The sequence below is a fragment of the Helobdella robusta genome (assembly GCF_000326865.2).
Source record: "Helobdella robusta unplaced genomic scaffold HELROscaffold_2, whole genome shotgun sequence".
Lineage (NCBI taxonomy): Eukaryota > Metazoa > Annelida > Clitellata > Rhynchobdellida > Glossiphoniidae > Helobdella > Helobdella robusta.
Genome location: NW_008704083.1, coordinates 2,721,196 through 2,741,278, shown reverse-complemented (window position 1 = coordinate 2,741,278; position 20,083 = coordinate 2,721,196). Strand labels below are relative to the sequence as shown.

Genomic DNA, 20,083 nt, shown 5'->3' with positions numbered 1-20,083 from the left:
GGTCGATACTGATGTCGCATATCAAAAAATTGCGAGTAATTTGCAATCAATAATTGATTTTGTTGAGATTTATATTTTATATATTGTCCCATGGTTTGATGATAAATACAGAAACATAAAGAGATTATATTGTCCCATGGTTTGATGATAAATGCAGAAGCAATCGCTTTTGCGTTAAAGTTATCTTTTAACTGAAAAAAAATTGTTGGAAAAATTAGATTGGTTGGTATACATCTCTTCCAACAATATTGTGGGACACAGTCAATAAGTTGTTTAGTAAACACTCTATCGACCACACTTCTTACAAATCAAATAAAATAATTTCACGTTTTAATTTGCAACATTTGTAATGAAAAACAAGTACTTCGATTAGACCTATTCTTTCTCATTGTAAACTAAAACCCGATATGTTTTTATTTACGTTCGCAGTATATTCGAATAAACATGCCCAAAAAATGTTCTCAGCTCGCCAACAGAATCATTTTCACAGGAATATATTTAGCAAATTGTAATTTGGTTTGTTTCTTTCGTTTTGAACATTTTTTGTAAATTTGTGGACGTGTGGGTAGCATATATAGAGAATAAAATATATAGGCCATTGGTTATAAAAAGAATCTTTGAGTGTTATAAGGGGTAATTAGCATATGCGCAGCTAAGGGGTAATTAGCATATTATGGATATCCCATTGTTCCATTAAGCTATTAGAATCCATCCATGGATTCTAATAGCAATCCATCTATGATGTCCTCTCGACAGTATTGGTAGAATAAGCATACCGCTGACGTTTGCTGTTGGCATCCAACTATAGATATCCAACCATTTACGCAATCAAAAACTAATATTTTCATCTAAATATTGTGTATGTAGCGTTTTGTAAAAATAATTGGTGCAGAAAACCTCAAAATATTTTTCGCAAACAGCCAAAATAAAATATTATAACGCAAACGTTTCAAGTGAAGTAGTGATGTTCAATTCTTATGCATAATTCAATGTGACCTGGTGAAAGAGCTAGTTTGTTTACAATTTCACTCAAAAATATTCTGATGTTTAGGAGCAAAGCATAAAAGTTGGTATGAAAGGCAGACAACTGGATCAACAATTCGTGTGATTGCGTGGAGGGTGGCAATGCCCTATCTGTTGCCTAGATTTATCGAAGAGCGCAGCTAAACGCCGCAGTTTATGCGCTACACAAATATTGCTAAGGAAATGTCATTCAGTAAAGTTTTGCAAAAGAAATTATTAATTGGAGGATTAAACGCCTTTGAGACAAAATATTTAAAATGAACTATAAATTTGATACATTAGAATTAATTAATTAACTGTTTTGTTGTTTCGTTGTGTTGGGCGCGTGCCGTGAAGAAGAAGTATCGATCGTGCGAGCTACATGAACGCGAGGAACGTGCGTCCGTTGCGTGGTGCAGCTTCTCCTCACGTTGTATGCACGCTGATGTGCTGGTGATGATGAAGATGATGAGGACGATGGTGATGATCATTACAATCATTTTTAATAATATGGCATAGTGGCGGCCGAGGTAATTCATTCTATCTGCAATTATTTATTTTAGAACTGCAAAATGTCTAGTCAATCTACTTCCGGAAAAATTAGTGATTATTACGATTTAAAAGAAGAATTAGGAAAGTAAGTTTTATTAAAAATGGTTACATCTTTTGAATTTATTTTGATGATGGTTGTTGCATAATTTTTTCACGATTGAACCCTGGAAAGACAAACTTGTGCACTCCTTTCTTTGTGCCTCAATAATAAATTATTACTTTTCAATACAATACTTACTTATGCTTATTCTACTAACCTAACTAAACTATACTATTTAGTATTAACTGGTATAAGTTTATAAGTATTAATACTATTAATTAGTTAATTTTTAAGTATTATTAATTATTACAATTAATTAATTAATTACACAGTTGGAGTTATTTATTTTATTTCTCTTTTAAAAGTTTTATTAATTATAAAATATAAATATAACTTCACCATCATGTTCAAGTCTCATTTTAATTTTTAACTGACAAAAAACTTTGTTGCTTGAATTGTTGAAATATTCATTAATATTAAATTAATTTAATTAATTTTTTGAATATTTATAATTTATATTTTTAAGTTTTGTTATTTTTAATTGTAATAATTTATTATTCATTGTTAAGCTTCCCACTTTAATAATCTAATCAATATGATATTTTTTGTATTGTCTATTCCATACACTAAATATTTTGGTAATGTGCTTATTTATTGAATAAAACTTCAAATTATAGATTCATTTAGTTTTAGTTAGTTGTTTGTTTATATTTATAATATGCTATGAAATGTTTTTTTGGCTAAATTAAATGATTTTTAAAAATCATGTAAATGTTAATGGTTCAAATTAGTGAATTGTCAAATTAGTTATTTATAGTTATGTTATATTACAATAGTTAATATTTTTAACTGATATATGAATTAAGAGATGATTTAACAAAAAAATATATAAATAATATCATCAATGTGATCTTAAATAAATTTACTTTATTTGTTAAACCTAAAATCATGGATTTTAAAAAATGATTATTTGTTCTGGGCTATATTTATAATCAAACATCAATTTTGAATCTTGTTTTCATTTGAAAATGAAATCAGTAACCACACAAACTATTTACTGTACATTGTCTCCATAATTTATGATAAGTCAAGTTGCAAGTGCATTGTCAACATTAACTGGGCCCAAAAATAACAATGTACATTTATAAATCAAGACATGTCTCTAAATAAATATTTACACTTAACTTTACCTTCAGAGGAGCTTTTTCTATAGTAAGAAGATGCACCCAGAAGAACACAGGTCATGAGTTTGCAGCAAAAATCATTAACACTAAAAAACTGTCAGCTAGAGGTAGCCATTTCAATTGTTGTTGCTTCTTTTTTAATTTCATGGTGTTCAATCTCATATCTATTATCTTTGTTGTGTTATGTGAGAATAATGTTAAAATGGTTTTATGTTTTTTAATTGTTGGTGATTTACTTTATAAATGTATGTATATTCTAAGGTGTGATTTATTCATTATGTCATTTTTATAAATGTATGTTTGTTATTTTTAATTTAATTCACCAAATTTAAAAATGTGTGTTTCAAATACTTGAAATTTTTTTTATCTGAATGAAACAACTTTGCATGAAATTTATACTCCATAATTTGTTTTTCAGACCACCAGAAGTTAGAAAGAGAGGCCAGAATATGTCGATTGTTGAAACATCCCAACATAGGTTTGTCTCTTTTTTTGTTCTCATTCGTACTTTTAAATTTTTTAAAACAATACAAATTTGAAGATTTTGCTCAGTTCTGTTTGTTACACAATATTTTTTTATTGTTTTTTAGTTAAGTAGAACACAGGTAATGTAAAATAATTGTATTATAAGACGCTTCATGGGAGCCTACATTTATTCATATGCTGCTGTGGAATGTAGATGATGTGCTGTATGCATTAACTGATCGGTTTCAATGAGTTAATAAATGAATTAGTGAATAACTGATTGATTGTATAGGCTACACGAATTGCATGGTCTATATTCAATCCTTTTATGGTTGGGTTGATATAAAGGAAATGTAAATTTACGGATGATCTTCGTGCACATTCGATAAGTTGGCTTGTAGTTTTTGAACTGCATGCTTGGCATCATCTAATCTTATTGCTGGCTTGAATGCACCACGTAGAACCTGATTGTAAGCCGTAACTGCATTGCCATTTTGCTTTTGTTTCATCCTTGTTTTATTAAGACTCTCAGTTCTTGAGACATTATTAAAATTTTAATCATTTTACCGATGTCTTTTAAATTGAATTTCATGCTAAAATTCAAAGAATCTTTGTGTTTTTTTAATATGTTAATAATCATAAACATAATGTCTTGAATAGTCAACATGTTTGTTGTTGCAATTTAAATTCAGTTCGTCTGCATGACAGCATACAAGATGAAGGATTCCATTACCTCATATTCGATCTGTTAGTCTTCCTTCATTGCTTCCTGCATTGTATTTAAAATTTTTATTTTAATCAGGTATATATTCATTCAAGTTTATTTCCGTAAATTCTTTTTTTTCATCACAGTTCATGAGCTGGCTGGTAATTATTATGCATTTTTTTAATATTTGTACACAGCACACGTTAGCCAAATGATATGGCTCAATTTTTTCTAAACTTTTTAACTGCTTTAGATGGATTGAACATGTGAGATGTAGACAAATTAAAAACTTTATGAAATTTATTAATGTGAGGTTTAAACGTCGCATGATATTCAAAAATCTGGTTGGGTACAATAACAACCAGTGGAGTTCTTATTTCAACAACAAGAGTAACTCTGGGAGGGTTGTATGTGTGGTTGCATACACACACCACACACAGCCATCCGTTACTTTTTTATTTCTGATTGTCATGGGTGGAAGTGGGAAATTTTATTTCACACAATCGTTCCTTGCCACGCTCGTCTCTCTTGAAAAAAAACATGCAGGTCATAAAAGTTCGGGTGAATTCTCAATTATTAATTTTTTAAATCTTTTGTTGTTTTTCCAAAGTATTGTTACAATATGTCGCTGAATATAACATTTCATCTTCAATGTTTATATTTTCATTGATTACATAAATAGGATTTCTATTTAATGAAACATACTGTGCTACATTCGTTAACAGAGTTACGGGCGGCGAGTTGTTTGAGGACATTGTTGCTAGGGAATTCTATTCCGAAGCTGATGCCAGGTAACCAGATGTATTCAAATGTATTCAAATTCATTCATTGCTCCTCTTTTTTCTGATATTTTAATAAAGAATTTTTCTTTTCTATTGTGACAATTTTTCAAAGTTTAACTGAATTGCATTCACTTTTTTTCATTTATTTGTTGTTCCTATTAAAATGAAAAGTAATATTTGAAATGTTCAAACAATATCTTTTTCTTACATATATGAAGTAATAATTTAGAATTTTAAAGTATAAAATACTGCAAGTTCAATGTTTCATCTTCAGTTTGAGTTGAACATAAAAATACAATGGCCACATTTTCTTAACAGGCATTTTATGTATTCAGTTATGTTAATATTACTTCTGCACATGTTCGGAGATGGAGGTGGTTTTGAAAAGTTATACAAAATAATTTATCTGAGTCATTGTTCTGCGTTTTGTTTAGTTGCAATTGTAAATGTTGATAAAATATAATGGGTTTTTAAGTTTTGATGTTGATATCAATACCTATTTGCATTACTTATTGTACATTTTGTTTTGACTACGTGTTGAGGTTTAAATATAACAAATGTTTGCATGACTTTTCATTAAGTGAATGTATCACATTCTATTTAATTTTATTATGCATCACTCAACTATTTAAAATTTATTAGTGTAATTAAAATAATTCACAAACCCTGTGGGGTATGTGACAGGAGAGTGAAGGCTAACTCGGTATTGTGTATAGGATGTCAGAAATGGGTGCATAAAAGATGTAGTGGTGTGAGGGGGGCACTGAAAAAGGTGGAAGGCATGTTCAAATGTAAGAAATGTGTTCATGGTGTGATTAATAGGATGGACGCAAGGAACGCGGATGGAGGATGTTTGAGCGCAGTTACAGCTAGAGTTCGTGTAGGATGGATGAAATTTAGGGAACTGGGTGGGATATTGTGGGGAAAGAAATGGTCAGTGAAGATGAAAGGGAGGGTGTATAAAGCATGTGTGAGAGCAGCAATGGTATATGGTGGTGAAACTTGGGTGTTGAGGAGAGAGGAGGAAAGTGTACTGCAGAGGGCTGAAAGAGCTATGGTGAGGATGATGTGTGGGGTTAAAGTGAAGGATAGGAGGAGTAGTACAGAGCTGATGTCAATGATGGGACTGAATGAGGACATTGTGACATTGATAAGGAGATCGAGATTGCGGTGGTATGGACATGTGTTGAGAAGGGATGAAAGGGTCGGGATTAGGCGAGCGTTGGAGTTCGAGGTTGAAGGAGTGGTAGGAAGGGGTCGTCCGCGATTGGGATGGAGAGAGCAGGTGGAGAAGGACAGGGTGAAAGCGGGGTTGCGTGATACTGAGGCGAGTGACAGATGTGGATGGCGTCGAGGGGTATTTTGGTTTCATCATAGGTAGCCAAACGGCAACCCCCGATCTCGGGGAAAATGTCGTCTAAACGTGTGTTGTTGTTTTTGTTGTTGTTGTTGTTGTAAATATTTGATATGTTTTGTAGGAAGCAGCATTTGAAGCGTTATCAATTAGTCTCTATTCTAACAACTCTGTCTCTCTGCTGCTTGGCTTCATCATCATCACGGCTCATTTCTCTTTCCTTATTGTTATATACAATGCATTCCTCTGACCCATTTGCTTCACAATTCAACATGTCATTCACATTTCATTTCATGTTAGTTCAATTCAAATGAGGAATTTTAATATGTTAACGTTCTTGCATGGACCTTTAATGCACTTGTTGTTTAGTTTCTGGCTAGAGGAACTCGTCAAAAAATAATATTGTTAATGATGATGATGATGATGATGATGATGATGATGATGATGATGAAGGTAAGCATTAGCAACCATGTGGAACTTACCCGATTTTATTTACAAAACAGAGCTCAAAGTTTATATATACAGTGCAACAAAATAATAAAATCTGGCGTTGATGCTGCTGCTGATGGTCTTATAATTTGAATTGATTATTTGACAGCAACTGCATGCAGCAGATACTGGAGAGCGTGGATTACTGCCATCAGATGAACATTGTACACCGAGATCTCAAGGTTGTTATATTCTTTTTTTTCTTCAAGTTTTCTACGTTTTTTGCCTTCGCGTTCAAAAATTAATTTGTTAAATTAAAGTTCTCTTGTTTAGTGTAGTCTGCTGTTGATGCAAAGTTCATTATTTTTTTAAATACTGTTTGTGTAGCGACTGTGCTGTTATTTGTTCTTTTGAAGGTTCGATTGCATTTTTTTTATATTGGGAGATGTGTCCCAGCTATAACTGGAAGGAACATCACCATGTAAATTATAATTATTAGCTTTTCAAGGATTTATTCAGAACCAATTTTTTGATATTTAATTTTTTTGTGTTTAATTCTTAAATTAAAAAAAAACTGTTTTAGTTTTATGAAACTAAAACAGTTTTATGATAAATAAACTATCTATATTTCCCAGCGTCCCAGCAACAAACTCACCACTTGATTATTTTATCCAAATTTTACTTTGTCGCAAACTCTTCTTGTCATCAAGAGACAACCTAGTTTTTAGATGTATATGCGTGTGTGTGTGTGCTTGTGTATGCGTGCGTGTGTTTGCAATGCACTTCCTGACTACAATGATGCCTCCAACAACAGCATCTCATCACACATCATCATCTCAGATGCTTTCCTCAACATGAACAGTTGAACGGACGTGCATGTTTTCACACCACTGAAAGTCATCAACTCATTCACGCCAGTAACAGTCTTGATTTACGTTCTCATTCTTGTTATCTTTCTTTAAATTTTAAGATTTCAGCTTCATTTCTTTAAAGCGTCAGAAGTAGCCAGTTTAATCGTTTGCAATTCGGCGGTTTCCATATTTTGGCTACTGATGTCTTTGCCTTGATTTTTCTTTTTCCAATCAAATTGCTTTTGGCTACTTTTTCATTGTTTGTAATTTGTCATTATTTGATTTTTATAATGTAAACTTATATATATTCTACAAAAAATGTTTGGATGATTGATCCTTGCATTGAAGTTTTGTTGGTGGTCTGCTCATGCAAGAGATTCCTGAAATGTTGAAAGATAAATTTTTAATAAATAACCAACTTTGAATATTTAAGACTTAATACTGAAATACATACATACATATATATATATATATATATATATATATATATATATATATATACATATATATATATATATAATATATATATATATATATTTTTCATGTATGTTATGTCCTCGCTTGCCTTTTTATTTGCTATCTGACAGGTAGCAAGCAGTATGTATGTACAGATCTGGAATAAAATGTTTCGTTGCACTTAATCATTTCTCTGTATACAGGCAATAACATATTGTTTTGTAAATGTGTGGTGATGAGATGTTTTTGCTTTTTTTGTAATTTCGCTAATTATCTGACTTGCAAGCTGATAACCTTTTATAAACAAGTGGTAATTCACATAGGGATTGTGTTTTCATCTCTCTGATGTTTCTGGATAGGAATTTAGTTGTGTACTGCTCTATTATGCATCATTTTTTATTCACAATGTTGGCCGTTTTGAACTTGTTTCAGGCCTTTGAATATTTTATGCTGTGCTATGTTAATTGGTGCTAAGTTGATTGTGCTGAGTTTATTCATGTTGTAATTTGTACACATGACAGTATAAACACTTAGTAGAAACATTTAGTAGAAACTAGTACCTACCCTTGTGTCCATTTTGACATATTTTGTGTTTGAGTCCATTTTTATTTTTTCCTTTGACGTTCAGTTTATGTTTAAAACTTTAATCTATAAAAGTTTCTGTTTGTATTTGCTGTTCTGTCTTGTTAAAATTGTTGTTTCTATTTCTAAACACTATTGAATTAGGAGAACTGATGTTGATGCTGTTGTGTTATAAGAACTGGTGATGATGCTGTTGCGTTATAAGAACTGGTGATGATGCTGTTGCGTTATAAGAACTGGTGATGATGCTGTTGCGTTATAAGAACTGGTGATGATGCTGTTGCGTTATAAGAACTGGTGATGATGCTGTTGCGTTTTAAGAACTGATGTTGATGCTGTTGTGTTATAAGAACTGATGTTGATGCTGTTGTGTTATAAGAACTGATGTTGATGCTGTTGTGTTATAAGAACTGATGTTGATGCTGTTGTGTTATAAGAACTGGTGATGATGCTGTTGCAGCTGAAATGTCGCTGGTTGCTCTGTTAATAAGGTTTTCTGGATTTTAAGGCTTTCTGTTTTTTATAACAATAAAAATGAGTTTGTACAGTTTGTTGAAATGTGGTCGGTACATTTTGTGCAGCACTGTATTAAGTTGGCTGGCAATATATGGAAACAGTGCAACTATTAATAATGATTTATAAACTGGCTGTTTTAAACAGTAAAAAGAAATAACATAAAAATACCATCACCATGATGGGAATGAGGAAGATGATGATGGTGATGGTGGTGATGTTAATAGGGAATAAGATGATGTGAAAGAGGTGATTTTGATGGGCTGGTGATGATGATGTAAAATGATGATGATCATTATCATGTAAGAAGATGATGGTGATGATGTAAGGATGAAGATACGGATAGGAGTGGAGGAGATGATGATGATGATGATGATGTGGTGGTGGATGAAGATGATAATGCGGAAAGAGCATAATGAAGGGGATGATAATGATGGGAATGAAAAAGATGATATGGATGATGATGATGATAATGAGGTTAATATATGACGATCATGATGTTGTTAATGATAGTGGGTGTGAAGATGATAATGAAAATGATGAGGATGGAGATAAGGATTCTAAGGAGAGAGTATGTCAGGGATGTTGATGATAAAGTTGATGATCTTGGTGATATGATGGAGTTGTTAAGGATGATGAATGTGAAGATGATGATGATGATGAACATGATGATGAGGACAACGATGCATATAATAGGATGTACATCCTGGTGATTGATGATATTTTTTTTTATTCTTTTCATTTCTTCATTTTGGCAATAAAATGTTTGTTGAAAACGTTTCCTGGAAAGTTTGATCAATGGCGTTTGTGATTGCGGTTTAAATGTGGCTGAATTTTGCGATATTGGACATTGCTTTTATCGAATGGTTTATTTAAAACATGTTTGCTGTAAGTTTAATTACAAACTAAATTGTAATGAACATGATCGTTAGTATTTATATGCAATATCTAAGCTTACATAATCATTGTGCATCAATGTTGTTGCAGTTGTCACATGAAAATGCCTTCATTGTGTTCACAATGTCATTATTATTTATCATGACCTGAGAGTTCATTAGGTACTTATTATTTTAAAAGCAGTTTTCATCTTCTTAGCAATACTTATAGTGCTAATTCATGTTGTTCTAAAATGGATAGTAAATTGTGATAATGTTAAATTTATAAAAGATTGTTACTGTAATGACGTAAAATGGGTGAGTGATGTTGTAACTGATGTTGTAACTGATGTTGTAACTGATGTTGTTTGTAACTGTTGTTTGTAACTGATGTTGTAACTGATGTTGTTTGTAACTGATGTTGTAACTGATGTTGTTTGTAACTGATGTTGTAACTGATGTTGTTTGTAACTGATGTTGACTCTGTTTTGTGCAGCCTGAAAATTTGTTGCTGGCCAGCAAACTGAAAGGAGCAGCAGTGAAGTTGGCAGATTTTGGACTGGCCATCGAAGTCCAGGGCGAGCAGCAATCGTGGTTTGGTTGGTGGTCATTTCCATTCTTTTACTTTTTATTCAACAAATATGTCCTACTTTTGTTAAATTTTAATAAATTGGTGATTGTGTTGTTAGGTTGAATGACGTGTTTCAACCCTTCAACATTTTCATATAAATATACATGATGTTGTAGGTGGATTTTCAGTGATAAATTAAAGCTCAACTCATAAACTTTATGTGCTTTACTAGGTGGAATGGATTTTTTGAAGCTCGTTAAAATTTTAATAAGTTTCTTAAGAAACTGTTAAAACTTTTTGTAATCTTTCCCTCTTAATTTGCGCAATATATTTTACTCTTAAAGCTCTAAATAGTTTTGCACAAATTGACAAATTAAAAAGTTTCAAGTATAAAAAAATTCTTGAATATTTTTAACGCAAATCAATATTTTTGCACTGATTTATGTTTATAAAAGTTAACTTAGTGATACTAAAAAAACAAATTAATTTGAATCTATTCAAATTTGTTCTTGATGAAAGAAATTAACAAAGTGCGTGAGACTGTTGGCTCTCAGAAAATCTACACTCCAACTTGTTTGCAAACAAATTGTTTGTTAATTTACGTGCTCTGTAAATAAAGCTACAACAAGAGAGATGGAAGATTTATTACATCAAAAATATAAGCATCTCTGATGGAAATGTATATGTACCTAAATGACAACCAGTATATTTAATAATTATCAGTTTTAAAAAATGCTTTCAAATAATTGTTGTAATGGAATATATTTCCAACTCAGCTAAACCTAAAACATAATTTCGTACGTTTCTTTGTTCTGTATGATAAAATGTTAAATTACAATTCATAACAAAATGTAACGATTACAATCTGATAACAGGATTTCAATATCGTTATTATTTTCATTCGTTTAAGTTTGCCATTTAAAAGAATTTGAAGTATCATTCCAAAAGTTTTTATTACAGCTGCTTCCCATCTCCTATAGAAACGAGATAATTCTGAAAACTTATAAAAGTTATGTATGAAATTAATTGGAAAAGTTTAGAAACCTTTACAAAGCCAACATCAAACTGCATTGTTCATGAATACATATGAAAGGAAATTGAATTTTAATAATTTATATTGCTAGCATTTCGACTCTAAATGAAAACATGACAAGATGAATACAAATTTTTTTAAACCTAAAACTGGATGTCTAGAACTTACTTTTTATAATTATTAAACAATAATAACTATTATTATATTGTTAATATTAATAAATATTTCGTTTTTGAATGAGTTAGAGGCTGTTAACAAACAAGCAGAGGTTTGGAAGTCTGTTGGGTGTAAATTTGCAGCATGTGTTGCTCAGTTGTTGACCTGTTGAAACGATTGAATGCAATGTTTTTCATCACAAACCGTTTAGCTATTTCATCCAACTAACTCGTACTTTTATTAACCTTGCCCAAAAGTTAATTAAATAGACTTCCCAATAAACTTCAAGCACTTGTTCTTAAAAATTTTCATCACAAAACTTGCCTTTAATAGTTGACAGTTCAAAGTGCGTCTCAAATACCTCCACCAAAATGACATTGTTCAGAAAAATTTCAAAATTTACCGTATCATTTCAAAATATTATTTTGCTGTCTGAAAGCCCTCATTAAACTGAAATTTTAGCATTTTCAACACAGTTTCTATTTAAATCTTTACATTTTCAACTTATTCATCTTCTTAAAATATGACTTTTGATGCGTAAACATCAAACATCGTATAAGCTGGTATAGAATTTATTTTGTATTAATTCTTATGTGGTGATATTGCTCATTAACTTGTTGATCAATTGAAATATTCAGGTTTCGCTGGGACTCCAGGCTATCTGTCACCTGAGGTATTGAGGAAGGATCCATACGGCAAGGCTGTTGATGTTTGGGCCTGTGGTGAGTTAATAATGCTGTCATGATAATTGCACATGGCTTTAATGCCTCGAAAGTGTTTTGGTTCAAAATGCTTTCTGATGCCATTCAACAGTTGATTGGATAATATTAAAAATGAATATGAAACACAAACGAGCAGGAGTGATCCTGTACATATTGCTGGTCGGCTACCCTCCCTTCTGGGACGAGGATCAGCACAAGTTGTATGCACAGATCAAAGCTGGAGCATTTGATGTTAGTTTTTGTCCTGCTCTTCATTCATTATTCATTACAGTAGATTTGTTCAAGTTTTTCAATTAGCTTTACCACTGAACAATTTCATTTTTTCCGCGAACCTGCAAATACTTATGTTTCATTTATGCCTGAAGTTCGCCTAAACAAACTGAAAAAATTTAAATTAATTTTTTCTCTTTTGAAATTCCATTCTATATTGGATTGTAAGCGCACTAAGTGGTTTTTTATATATAAAAAAGTTGTCTGCTTAACAAATGATTTGACTGCCAAAGATTTTAAGTTCAATTATTATAAATCTTCACAGTACTTGTACATAAGTTATTCTGATTGATGATTTAAATGCTTTGTGTTTCCTATTCTGTTAGTTGAAGATAATTTGATTGGTTTAAAATTGCAATACTGCATCACATGTTTCTTATCGGCCATGGTTACAACCAAAGTTTTTATTAATTTGTTTGTCAGTGGAGGTTTGTTAAGCGTTATTGAGTAGTGAGTTAACAAATCACAATCCTTATTTGGTCATTGTTTGTTTGTTTCTTGAATGCTTGATGAACATATCTCAAGCAAATGAAAAAAGAATGAGGTGGCAAACTATTTAATATTCTCACAAATTCTCAATGCATACATTTACATTATACATGCACACTCAAATACTTTTATTCACTCAAACACATACCCAAACGCGCGCGCGCACACACACAAACACACCACACATCCACACACACACACACACACACACACACACACACACACACACATGCAGTATCCATCTCCAGAGTGGGACACAGTGACCACGGAGGCAAAAACTCTCATCAACAACATGTTAACTGTCAATCCATCAAAGAGAATCACAGCATCACAGGCACTCAAACACCCTTGGATTAGTGTTGGTCATGGTGTTGATGTTTCCTCCTCTCCTCCTTCTTCTTTTTCTCCATATTATTATATTTTGTTGTTTCAGCCAATGTTTCAAGCATCCTATTTGTTTATTCGTTATCGGCATGATTTTAAAAAAAAATTTCCATTTGGTGCATTTCTCTTAATTGGTTGTGATGACAGACTGATCTGTTTATTTACATTAGCTCAAATTTCGATACTTGTTTTCTTCTTGCTTCAATGATGAATACCAGAAAAGATTTATACCCAGCACAATGTGATTCCACATCTGTGGTGTGGAATGCTTTCATGCTTTCATTCATATATGCTGATAAAGCGAGTTGTAAAAAGATGTCGAGATTATATTCGAGAATATATAAAAGTAATCTACGTGAATGGGGCGAATCTTTTGAAAAGATGTTATATGGTTCACTGCTGGGACGCAAAGTTATCATTCTGTTTTTTGTAGTAATAGCATGGTAATGCCAAGTGATTGTTTCTACTCATTTATAGTGCTCCATGGTAATATGCTTTTAACATTATATTCAAGTAAGTCATGTTCATTTATGTACATTATATTCATGTACATTATATTTAACACTACATTTATTCACATTTATCTATCAATCAAACATCCACCGAACCAAACAATCAACTTACTGACCAACCCATCAGCCAACCTACTAAACGAACATCCAACCTACCAACTATACAACTTGTACCAACTATACAACTTACTAACCTACCAAACAACCAAACAAACAAATAACCAACTGACATAACAACCAATCAACCTACCAAACAATCAACCATTCAATCAATCAACCAGCAAAGAGAAAGAGTAGCAGCAATGGTGCACAGACAACAAACAGTTGATTCCTTAAGAAAATTCAACGCCAGAAGAAAATTAAAGGTACACTCATTTCATTTAATTTTTCCAATGATCAACTCAATTCGCATCTGATTGTGTCCACATTTCCAGCTGTAGTTGTATTTGTTTTGTCCTGGAATGATGTTCAGACGGTTGGATACTAAATTTCTAGCACATTTTTTATGTCTGGGGTATATAAAATGTAGATGAAAAAATTTTTTGATCAAAATCTAAATCTATTTTGTGAGTGTACGTTTATATTTTATAAAAAGTTTATGCCACCTGAAAAGTTTGAACAAATTTTATTTTCATAAATTTTATTTCATTTAATGAAAATATAAAACTTTTATGTTACGAATTTAAAAAAATATAATGCATGATGTTTAATTTAATATGAAAATAAACGTTGATAAGTAACTAGCCAGTCATCCATCCGACATGGTCATACGCTTTCATTAAATTCTAAACTGACTTCATGCAATATTTTTCAACATGCCTTGCATCCTTTCACACGTAACACTTTACATGGCTATAAATTAAAGTTTCATTGTTTTAATCGCCTTCAGGGAGCCATTTTGACAACCATGCTGGCAACCAGCAATTTTTCAAGTCAGACTTTTTTTTTCGTTTTATGTTTTCAACCAATTTTGTCATATATTTTTATAAGTAGGGATTCGTTGAATCATAAAAAATATGGCAAATTAATTTTAGATCGAAGTTTAATGACCAAGAAAACAGATGGAATAAAGGAGTCATCAGATAACAGTGTTACAATTGAAGATGACGACAGAGGTATCGTGCTTGCCATTCATTTTACATTTTTTGCCATCACTTCATTATTTTTAATTTGTTTGACATGTATTCTATTTAATTTCTAATATTTATTTTATTATTTCTAGGTTTAAAACATTTTCTTTGCATTTAAGTTGTATAACTAATGATTATAAGTGGTTTCATATCTAAAAAATTGTTTTTATGCTGATATGTGTTTCGTCATTGACACATCGGTATGCGGTTACAGTTATTCTTGTTTTGCCACACATTTTTTGCTAGTGTTTACCAAATAATTTCTATCAGACTTTAATAATTTTTTTCGCTATTTTGCATGTATATCGTAAATTATTTGGGCATGCAGGCAGAGAGAGTATTAAGTTAGTTACATTTTTACTGGAGGCAATGATTTTTCTTTCTCACTCTTTTCATCCAACATAAAAGTTTGATGTTTTAGTATTATATTATGCCCGATAGAATATGCAGATCAATTATATGCTGAGCTTGAATATTTAAAACGGTTTATCTACCTTCTGAAAAGCATATGGTAATCAGAATTTATCAAAAAAATTAAATAATTTACGTCTAATTTTAAAATATAAAGAATTTTGTTGATCTATATCATTGTTAGTCTTATTGAATATGAGCGCGGCCTTCGACTGCATTGATCAGTCTTTACAATTTGATAAGCTTAAACATTGTTTCTGGATTGGTTGTCTCATCGTTTGAATGGTACCTGATTGGCTGGTGCATCAGACCTTTTTTAACAAGCTATCTGATGTCGAGTTGGCTTTGTCAGGAATCCCCAAAAGTTCAGTCTTGGAGCCTTTCTATTTTTATTGTGTAAACCTTATGTTTCACATTATTGAGGATCATAATTTTAAATGTCATATTTTCACTGGCCATGTACAAATAATGAATGGTTCCTGTAGGCTGTAATACGACTTTCGAAATATTAGTCAACAAACTTGTCTGTTGTATCGAAAAATTAAAGTTAAACGATGGAAAGACTCAGCTGTTACTTGAAAATACATCAAAATATTTAGTTTATGCATTTATTCATCCAAAACAGAATTCTGGCTGGTTTACGGTCAATGCAGAATCGTGCGGTTAAGATGGTCTCAGGTGTATCAAAGTTTGAACATGTCGGTTATATTATATTAGACCTTCAGTGCTTCACAGTCAGAAAAAGAATTATTTTCAAAATTTCCATTATTGTATTCAAACGCTTGAATGGTCTTAATCCAAGTTATTTTATCTAATCAACGTCCTTAGTTAGGCTCAGATGATCAGGATTTTCTGATGATGCCGAAAGCACAAATAGTTGTAGGAGCTTCCGAAACTTTGAAGTCTCCGTCCCAACAGTCTGGAAAAATTTACCACTCAGCCTGCATCAACCGGTTTGTCACTTTAAAAGTTTCAAAGGCAGTTTTTTAAAACTCATCTTCTACGGACTAATCCACACAACTCAAGACTCGCTTTTGAGTAGTGTAAAGGGTGCATTATACACATTTGTTTCATTCATGTGTTTGACATGCACAATTTTCAGTCAATGTTTTTCAGGCTATTTTGTAACATACATGCATACTACTTTAGCTTCATCCAGCATTGGTTGAAATAATTTTTATTCTCTTAAAACTGTTCATTATTTCTTGATGTAGCTTGTTTCGTTCAAAGATTTTCTGATATAGTTAAGTATTTACTGAAAATTTATTTATTTTCTACAACCTTTTATTCGAATGTTAAAGAATCAGTTTTACAACAATCTGATTATCTGATTTTTGTGAGTTTTTGTTATGTGCTAAGTTTTTATCATTTTTTTCATTTGCAACATCCTTTTATCTTGATATATATCATCATAATTCAACACAACGTAATAATTATCATTAATTGGTCCACAAAATAGGCACTGGACTATTTTTGAAAATTCTGTCACCAAAAACTGAATCAACTAATAAATGGAAGAAAACAACTATTGAACCTAACCCCATCCAAAGCATGCAGCATATATTTGTTCACGCAATGCAATAAAGATTATGTGATATTATGTTGATTATTTTATTTCCGCCTAATCCCGACTCTTTCATGTGTTGAGAAGGGATGAAAGGCTCGGGATTAGGCGAGCGTTGGAGTTCGAGGTTGAAGGAGTGGTAGGAAGGGGTCGTCCGCGATTGGGATGGAGAGAGCAGGTGGAGAAGGACAGGGTGAAAGCGGGGTTTGCATGATACTGAGGCGAGTGACAGATGTGGATGGCGTCGAGGGGTATTTCGGTTTCATCATAGGTAGCCAAACGGCAACCCCCGATATCGGGGAAAATGCCGTCTAAACGTGTGTTGTTGTTGTTGTTGTATGTTGATTATTTTATGTTGCTCAAAGCTCATTCATGAGCTGCATCGAGCTTGATGATTTCAAATGTGTATATTAAGCAAAATATTAGTTAACTGATTTTAGCTTATTGTTAAGTGGATAACTTTTTCAGCACAATACAACAACTTATTTCATTTTAATGGATATTTTTGTCTGTCTTACCATGTTTAAACGTAGCTAACAAACTTATCATCAGCATGACACTTTCTCACCATTCATCTGCACTAACTTTTGTCACCATTACTTCACATTCACCTGCATCATTTCTTATCTCTCACTCATTACTCTACATTCATCTGCATTGTTTCATGTCACTCACTCATTTCTCAGCATTTATCTGCCCCAACTCACGCAGGTTCTCCAAAAACAAAAGAAATGAATACTTCGAATGGCGGAGGAGGAGGGAGTACAGAGACAGGTGTTGGGGAGGCTAATGTTATATCCATCATTAACAGGCCAGACCACGGAGACAAATCAAGTGATTCCACATCAAATATCATTATTTCATTCAAGCTTTTTAATATATATCATTCAACACAGCGAATTTAAATGCTTGATTTAATTAACACCAGGTCGCAAGCAGGAGATAATAAAGTTGACTGAAGTAGTCACGTCTGCCATGTTGCGAGGAGACTTTGACACGTTCTCGTATGTTCATATAACCAAATGTTTCTTAGAAATCTTGACTCTTCATTTTATCATAATTTTTTCCAACATTTCAAATTGTGACAGTATGTTGCCTTTGGAAGTTTTTATAAATATTTTAAAATTTGTAATGTTGTTGTCCAGCAAATTGGTAGATCCTCAGATGACGTGCATCCAGCCTGAATCGAATGGCAACTTAGTAGGCGGACTGAGTTTCCATCGATTCTACTTTGACAACGGTTCTATTTTATTTCATTTAATTTTTACATTACATTTTTCATTTTGCAGTTTGATTTTCTGTTCAACGTCATAAGATTAATCGAGTTTGAAATCTTATAGAGATAAAACTATTATAATTTTTTTAAATTAGGAAAGATGGTTCCAGAAGGAAATTATTGTAACTTCAATTATTTGCTTACACTTTTATGTGGTTATGTGACAAGTTTAATAATGCAACCAAAAATTGAAAAGTTTTAATCGTTGTAGTCTAAAAAGCATTGAAGGATGCAGTGTGAGTATTTGAAAGGATGAGGTCGTTCTATTGTCTTGGAATGTTGAAGCTTCTTCATTGGCTTACCGTCAGGCAAGGAATTACATTCAAAATCGTCCTTTTAGATTTTAAATGTGTTATTAGTGTTCGTCCTAATTATTTAGAATCTGTTTGTAGATCTTTTGATTTACTTACGCGTAGGTTGTCTCTTAGGTCTCCCACTGAGGAATTGTTCATTATACTGAGGACTACAACGTCTTTTGGAGGTGGAAGTTTTTTGCTTCTGCACCTTTTGTGTGAAACTTCTTACTGTTTTAGCTTCCTACTTTAAAGTCTCTAATTGCTTCTCGTCGTTGTCTTAAATTCTATCTTTTTAACCAAGCTCATTTTTGATTAATAATCTATTGTTGCCATTTTTATTACAGTTGTTGTTATTATTAGTGTTTTATTCACTTTATACATTTTCGTGTAGGGTGCTACTTGTGACTAGCAGGCTTTGTTGATGGTTTTTGTCTTTTGCATTGTGCTGGTTTTGTATGCGTATGACCTGGTTAGTTGTACAATTTGTGACATGTAATGTACTGGTTTAGAAAAAAATTGATGACAAAGAAAACAACGTCCTACCTCGGGGGAACTGGGTCTCTGTACGCTAAACGAAGATTGATTGATTAGACACTTTTTCATATGGTTTTTTGAATTATCCTCCAAGAACTGTTTAGGAGTGAATTTTAATGAATAAAAAAATAATATACACGTGTCAATTGTTAGTAGCAAGCAGTAAAATGCATTTAATAAAGAAGATGTAGATGTAATGAATTTTCAGTGTACTACGTAACAAAGCATCAAATGGAGAGAGGGAAATATATGAGACATCTATCTCTGTTACCTGTTTACCAGTATTACCTGTAGAAGCACAATCTAAATTAAAAGCCAACCTCGTTTTCCTGCTTTTAACCAATGAATATGATCATATTCGTATTGTCTACCAAATAAATTGTGTATTGTTTTTTATTCTTTCACATTTTCATAGTTTTCCATTCAATCATAAACTTCATCCGTCATTTTTAATAGTTTTCTAATTTTGAAACGCCTATATTAATGAACAGTGCTTGTAAAGAACAACAAGATAATAAATACATTCATCCTGAAGCCGTATGTTCACTTCTTATCTGAAGAAGCTGCCTGCATTGCTTACACCAGACTCACTCAGTACATTGACAGGTGACAGTAATCAAATAATTCTTCCGTAACCATATATAATTTAAACAGAACGCAACTTCAAAATGTTTTTATATTCAGAGCACTCACTTCTACATTACAAGGGATGAATTTTTAATTTGTGTTCTGCATTAGGAATGGCACCCCGACGACCATCCATTCAGAGGAGACGAGAGTGTGGCAGAAGCAAGGGAGGAGATGGTTGAACGTTCACTACCACTGCTCTGGTGCCCCTGCCATCCCCTGCTGCAAGTGATGCCCCCCACCACCAACAATTATTATTTGCGGTTGTTACAAAGTTTTAGTCGTTTCGTTGGGGAATTAGATGAGCTAAATTAAAT

The 20,083-nt window shown here is 32.3% G+C and overlaps 1 protein-coding gene across 1 annotated transcript; it reads left to right on the top strand.

The window, feature by feature from the left end:
* Positions 1 to 1,574: 1,574 nt before the first annotated feature.
* On the top strand, positions 1,575 to 19,998 carry HELRODRAFT_155666 (hypothetical protein; the record flags this gene model as incomplete). Its single annotated transcript, XM_009017182.1, has 17 exons — positions 1,575 to 1,639; positions 2,791 to 2,885; positions 3,197 to 3,256; positions 3,936 to 3,990; positions 4,675 to 4,740; positions 6,684 to 6,756; positions 10,288 to 10,390; positions 12,190 to 12,273; positions 12,410 to 12,504; positions 13,268 to 13,390; positions 14,210 to 14,293; positions 14,818 to 14,860; positions 14,963 to 15,043; positions 17,962 to 18,037; positions 18,179 to 18,273; positions 19,631 to 19,745; positions 19,878 to 19,998. 17 exons carry the CDS (start codon positions 1,575 to 1,577, stop codon positions 19,996 to 19,998), a joined length of 1,434 nt encoding a protein of 477 aa, XP_009015430.1.
* Between the last annotated feature and the right edge of the window lie 85 nt (positions 19,999 to 20,083).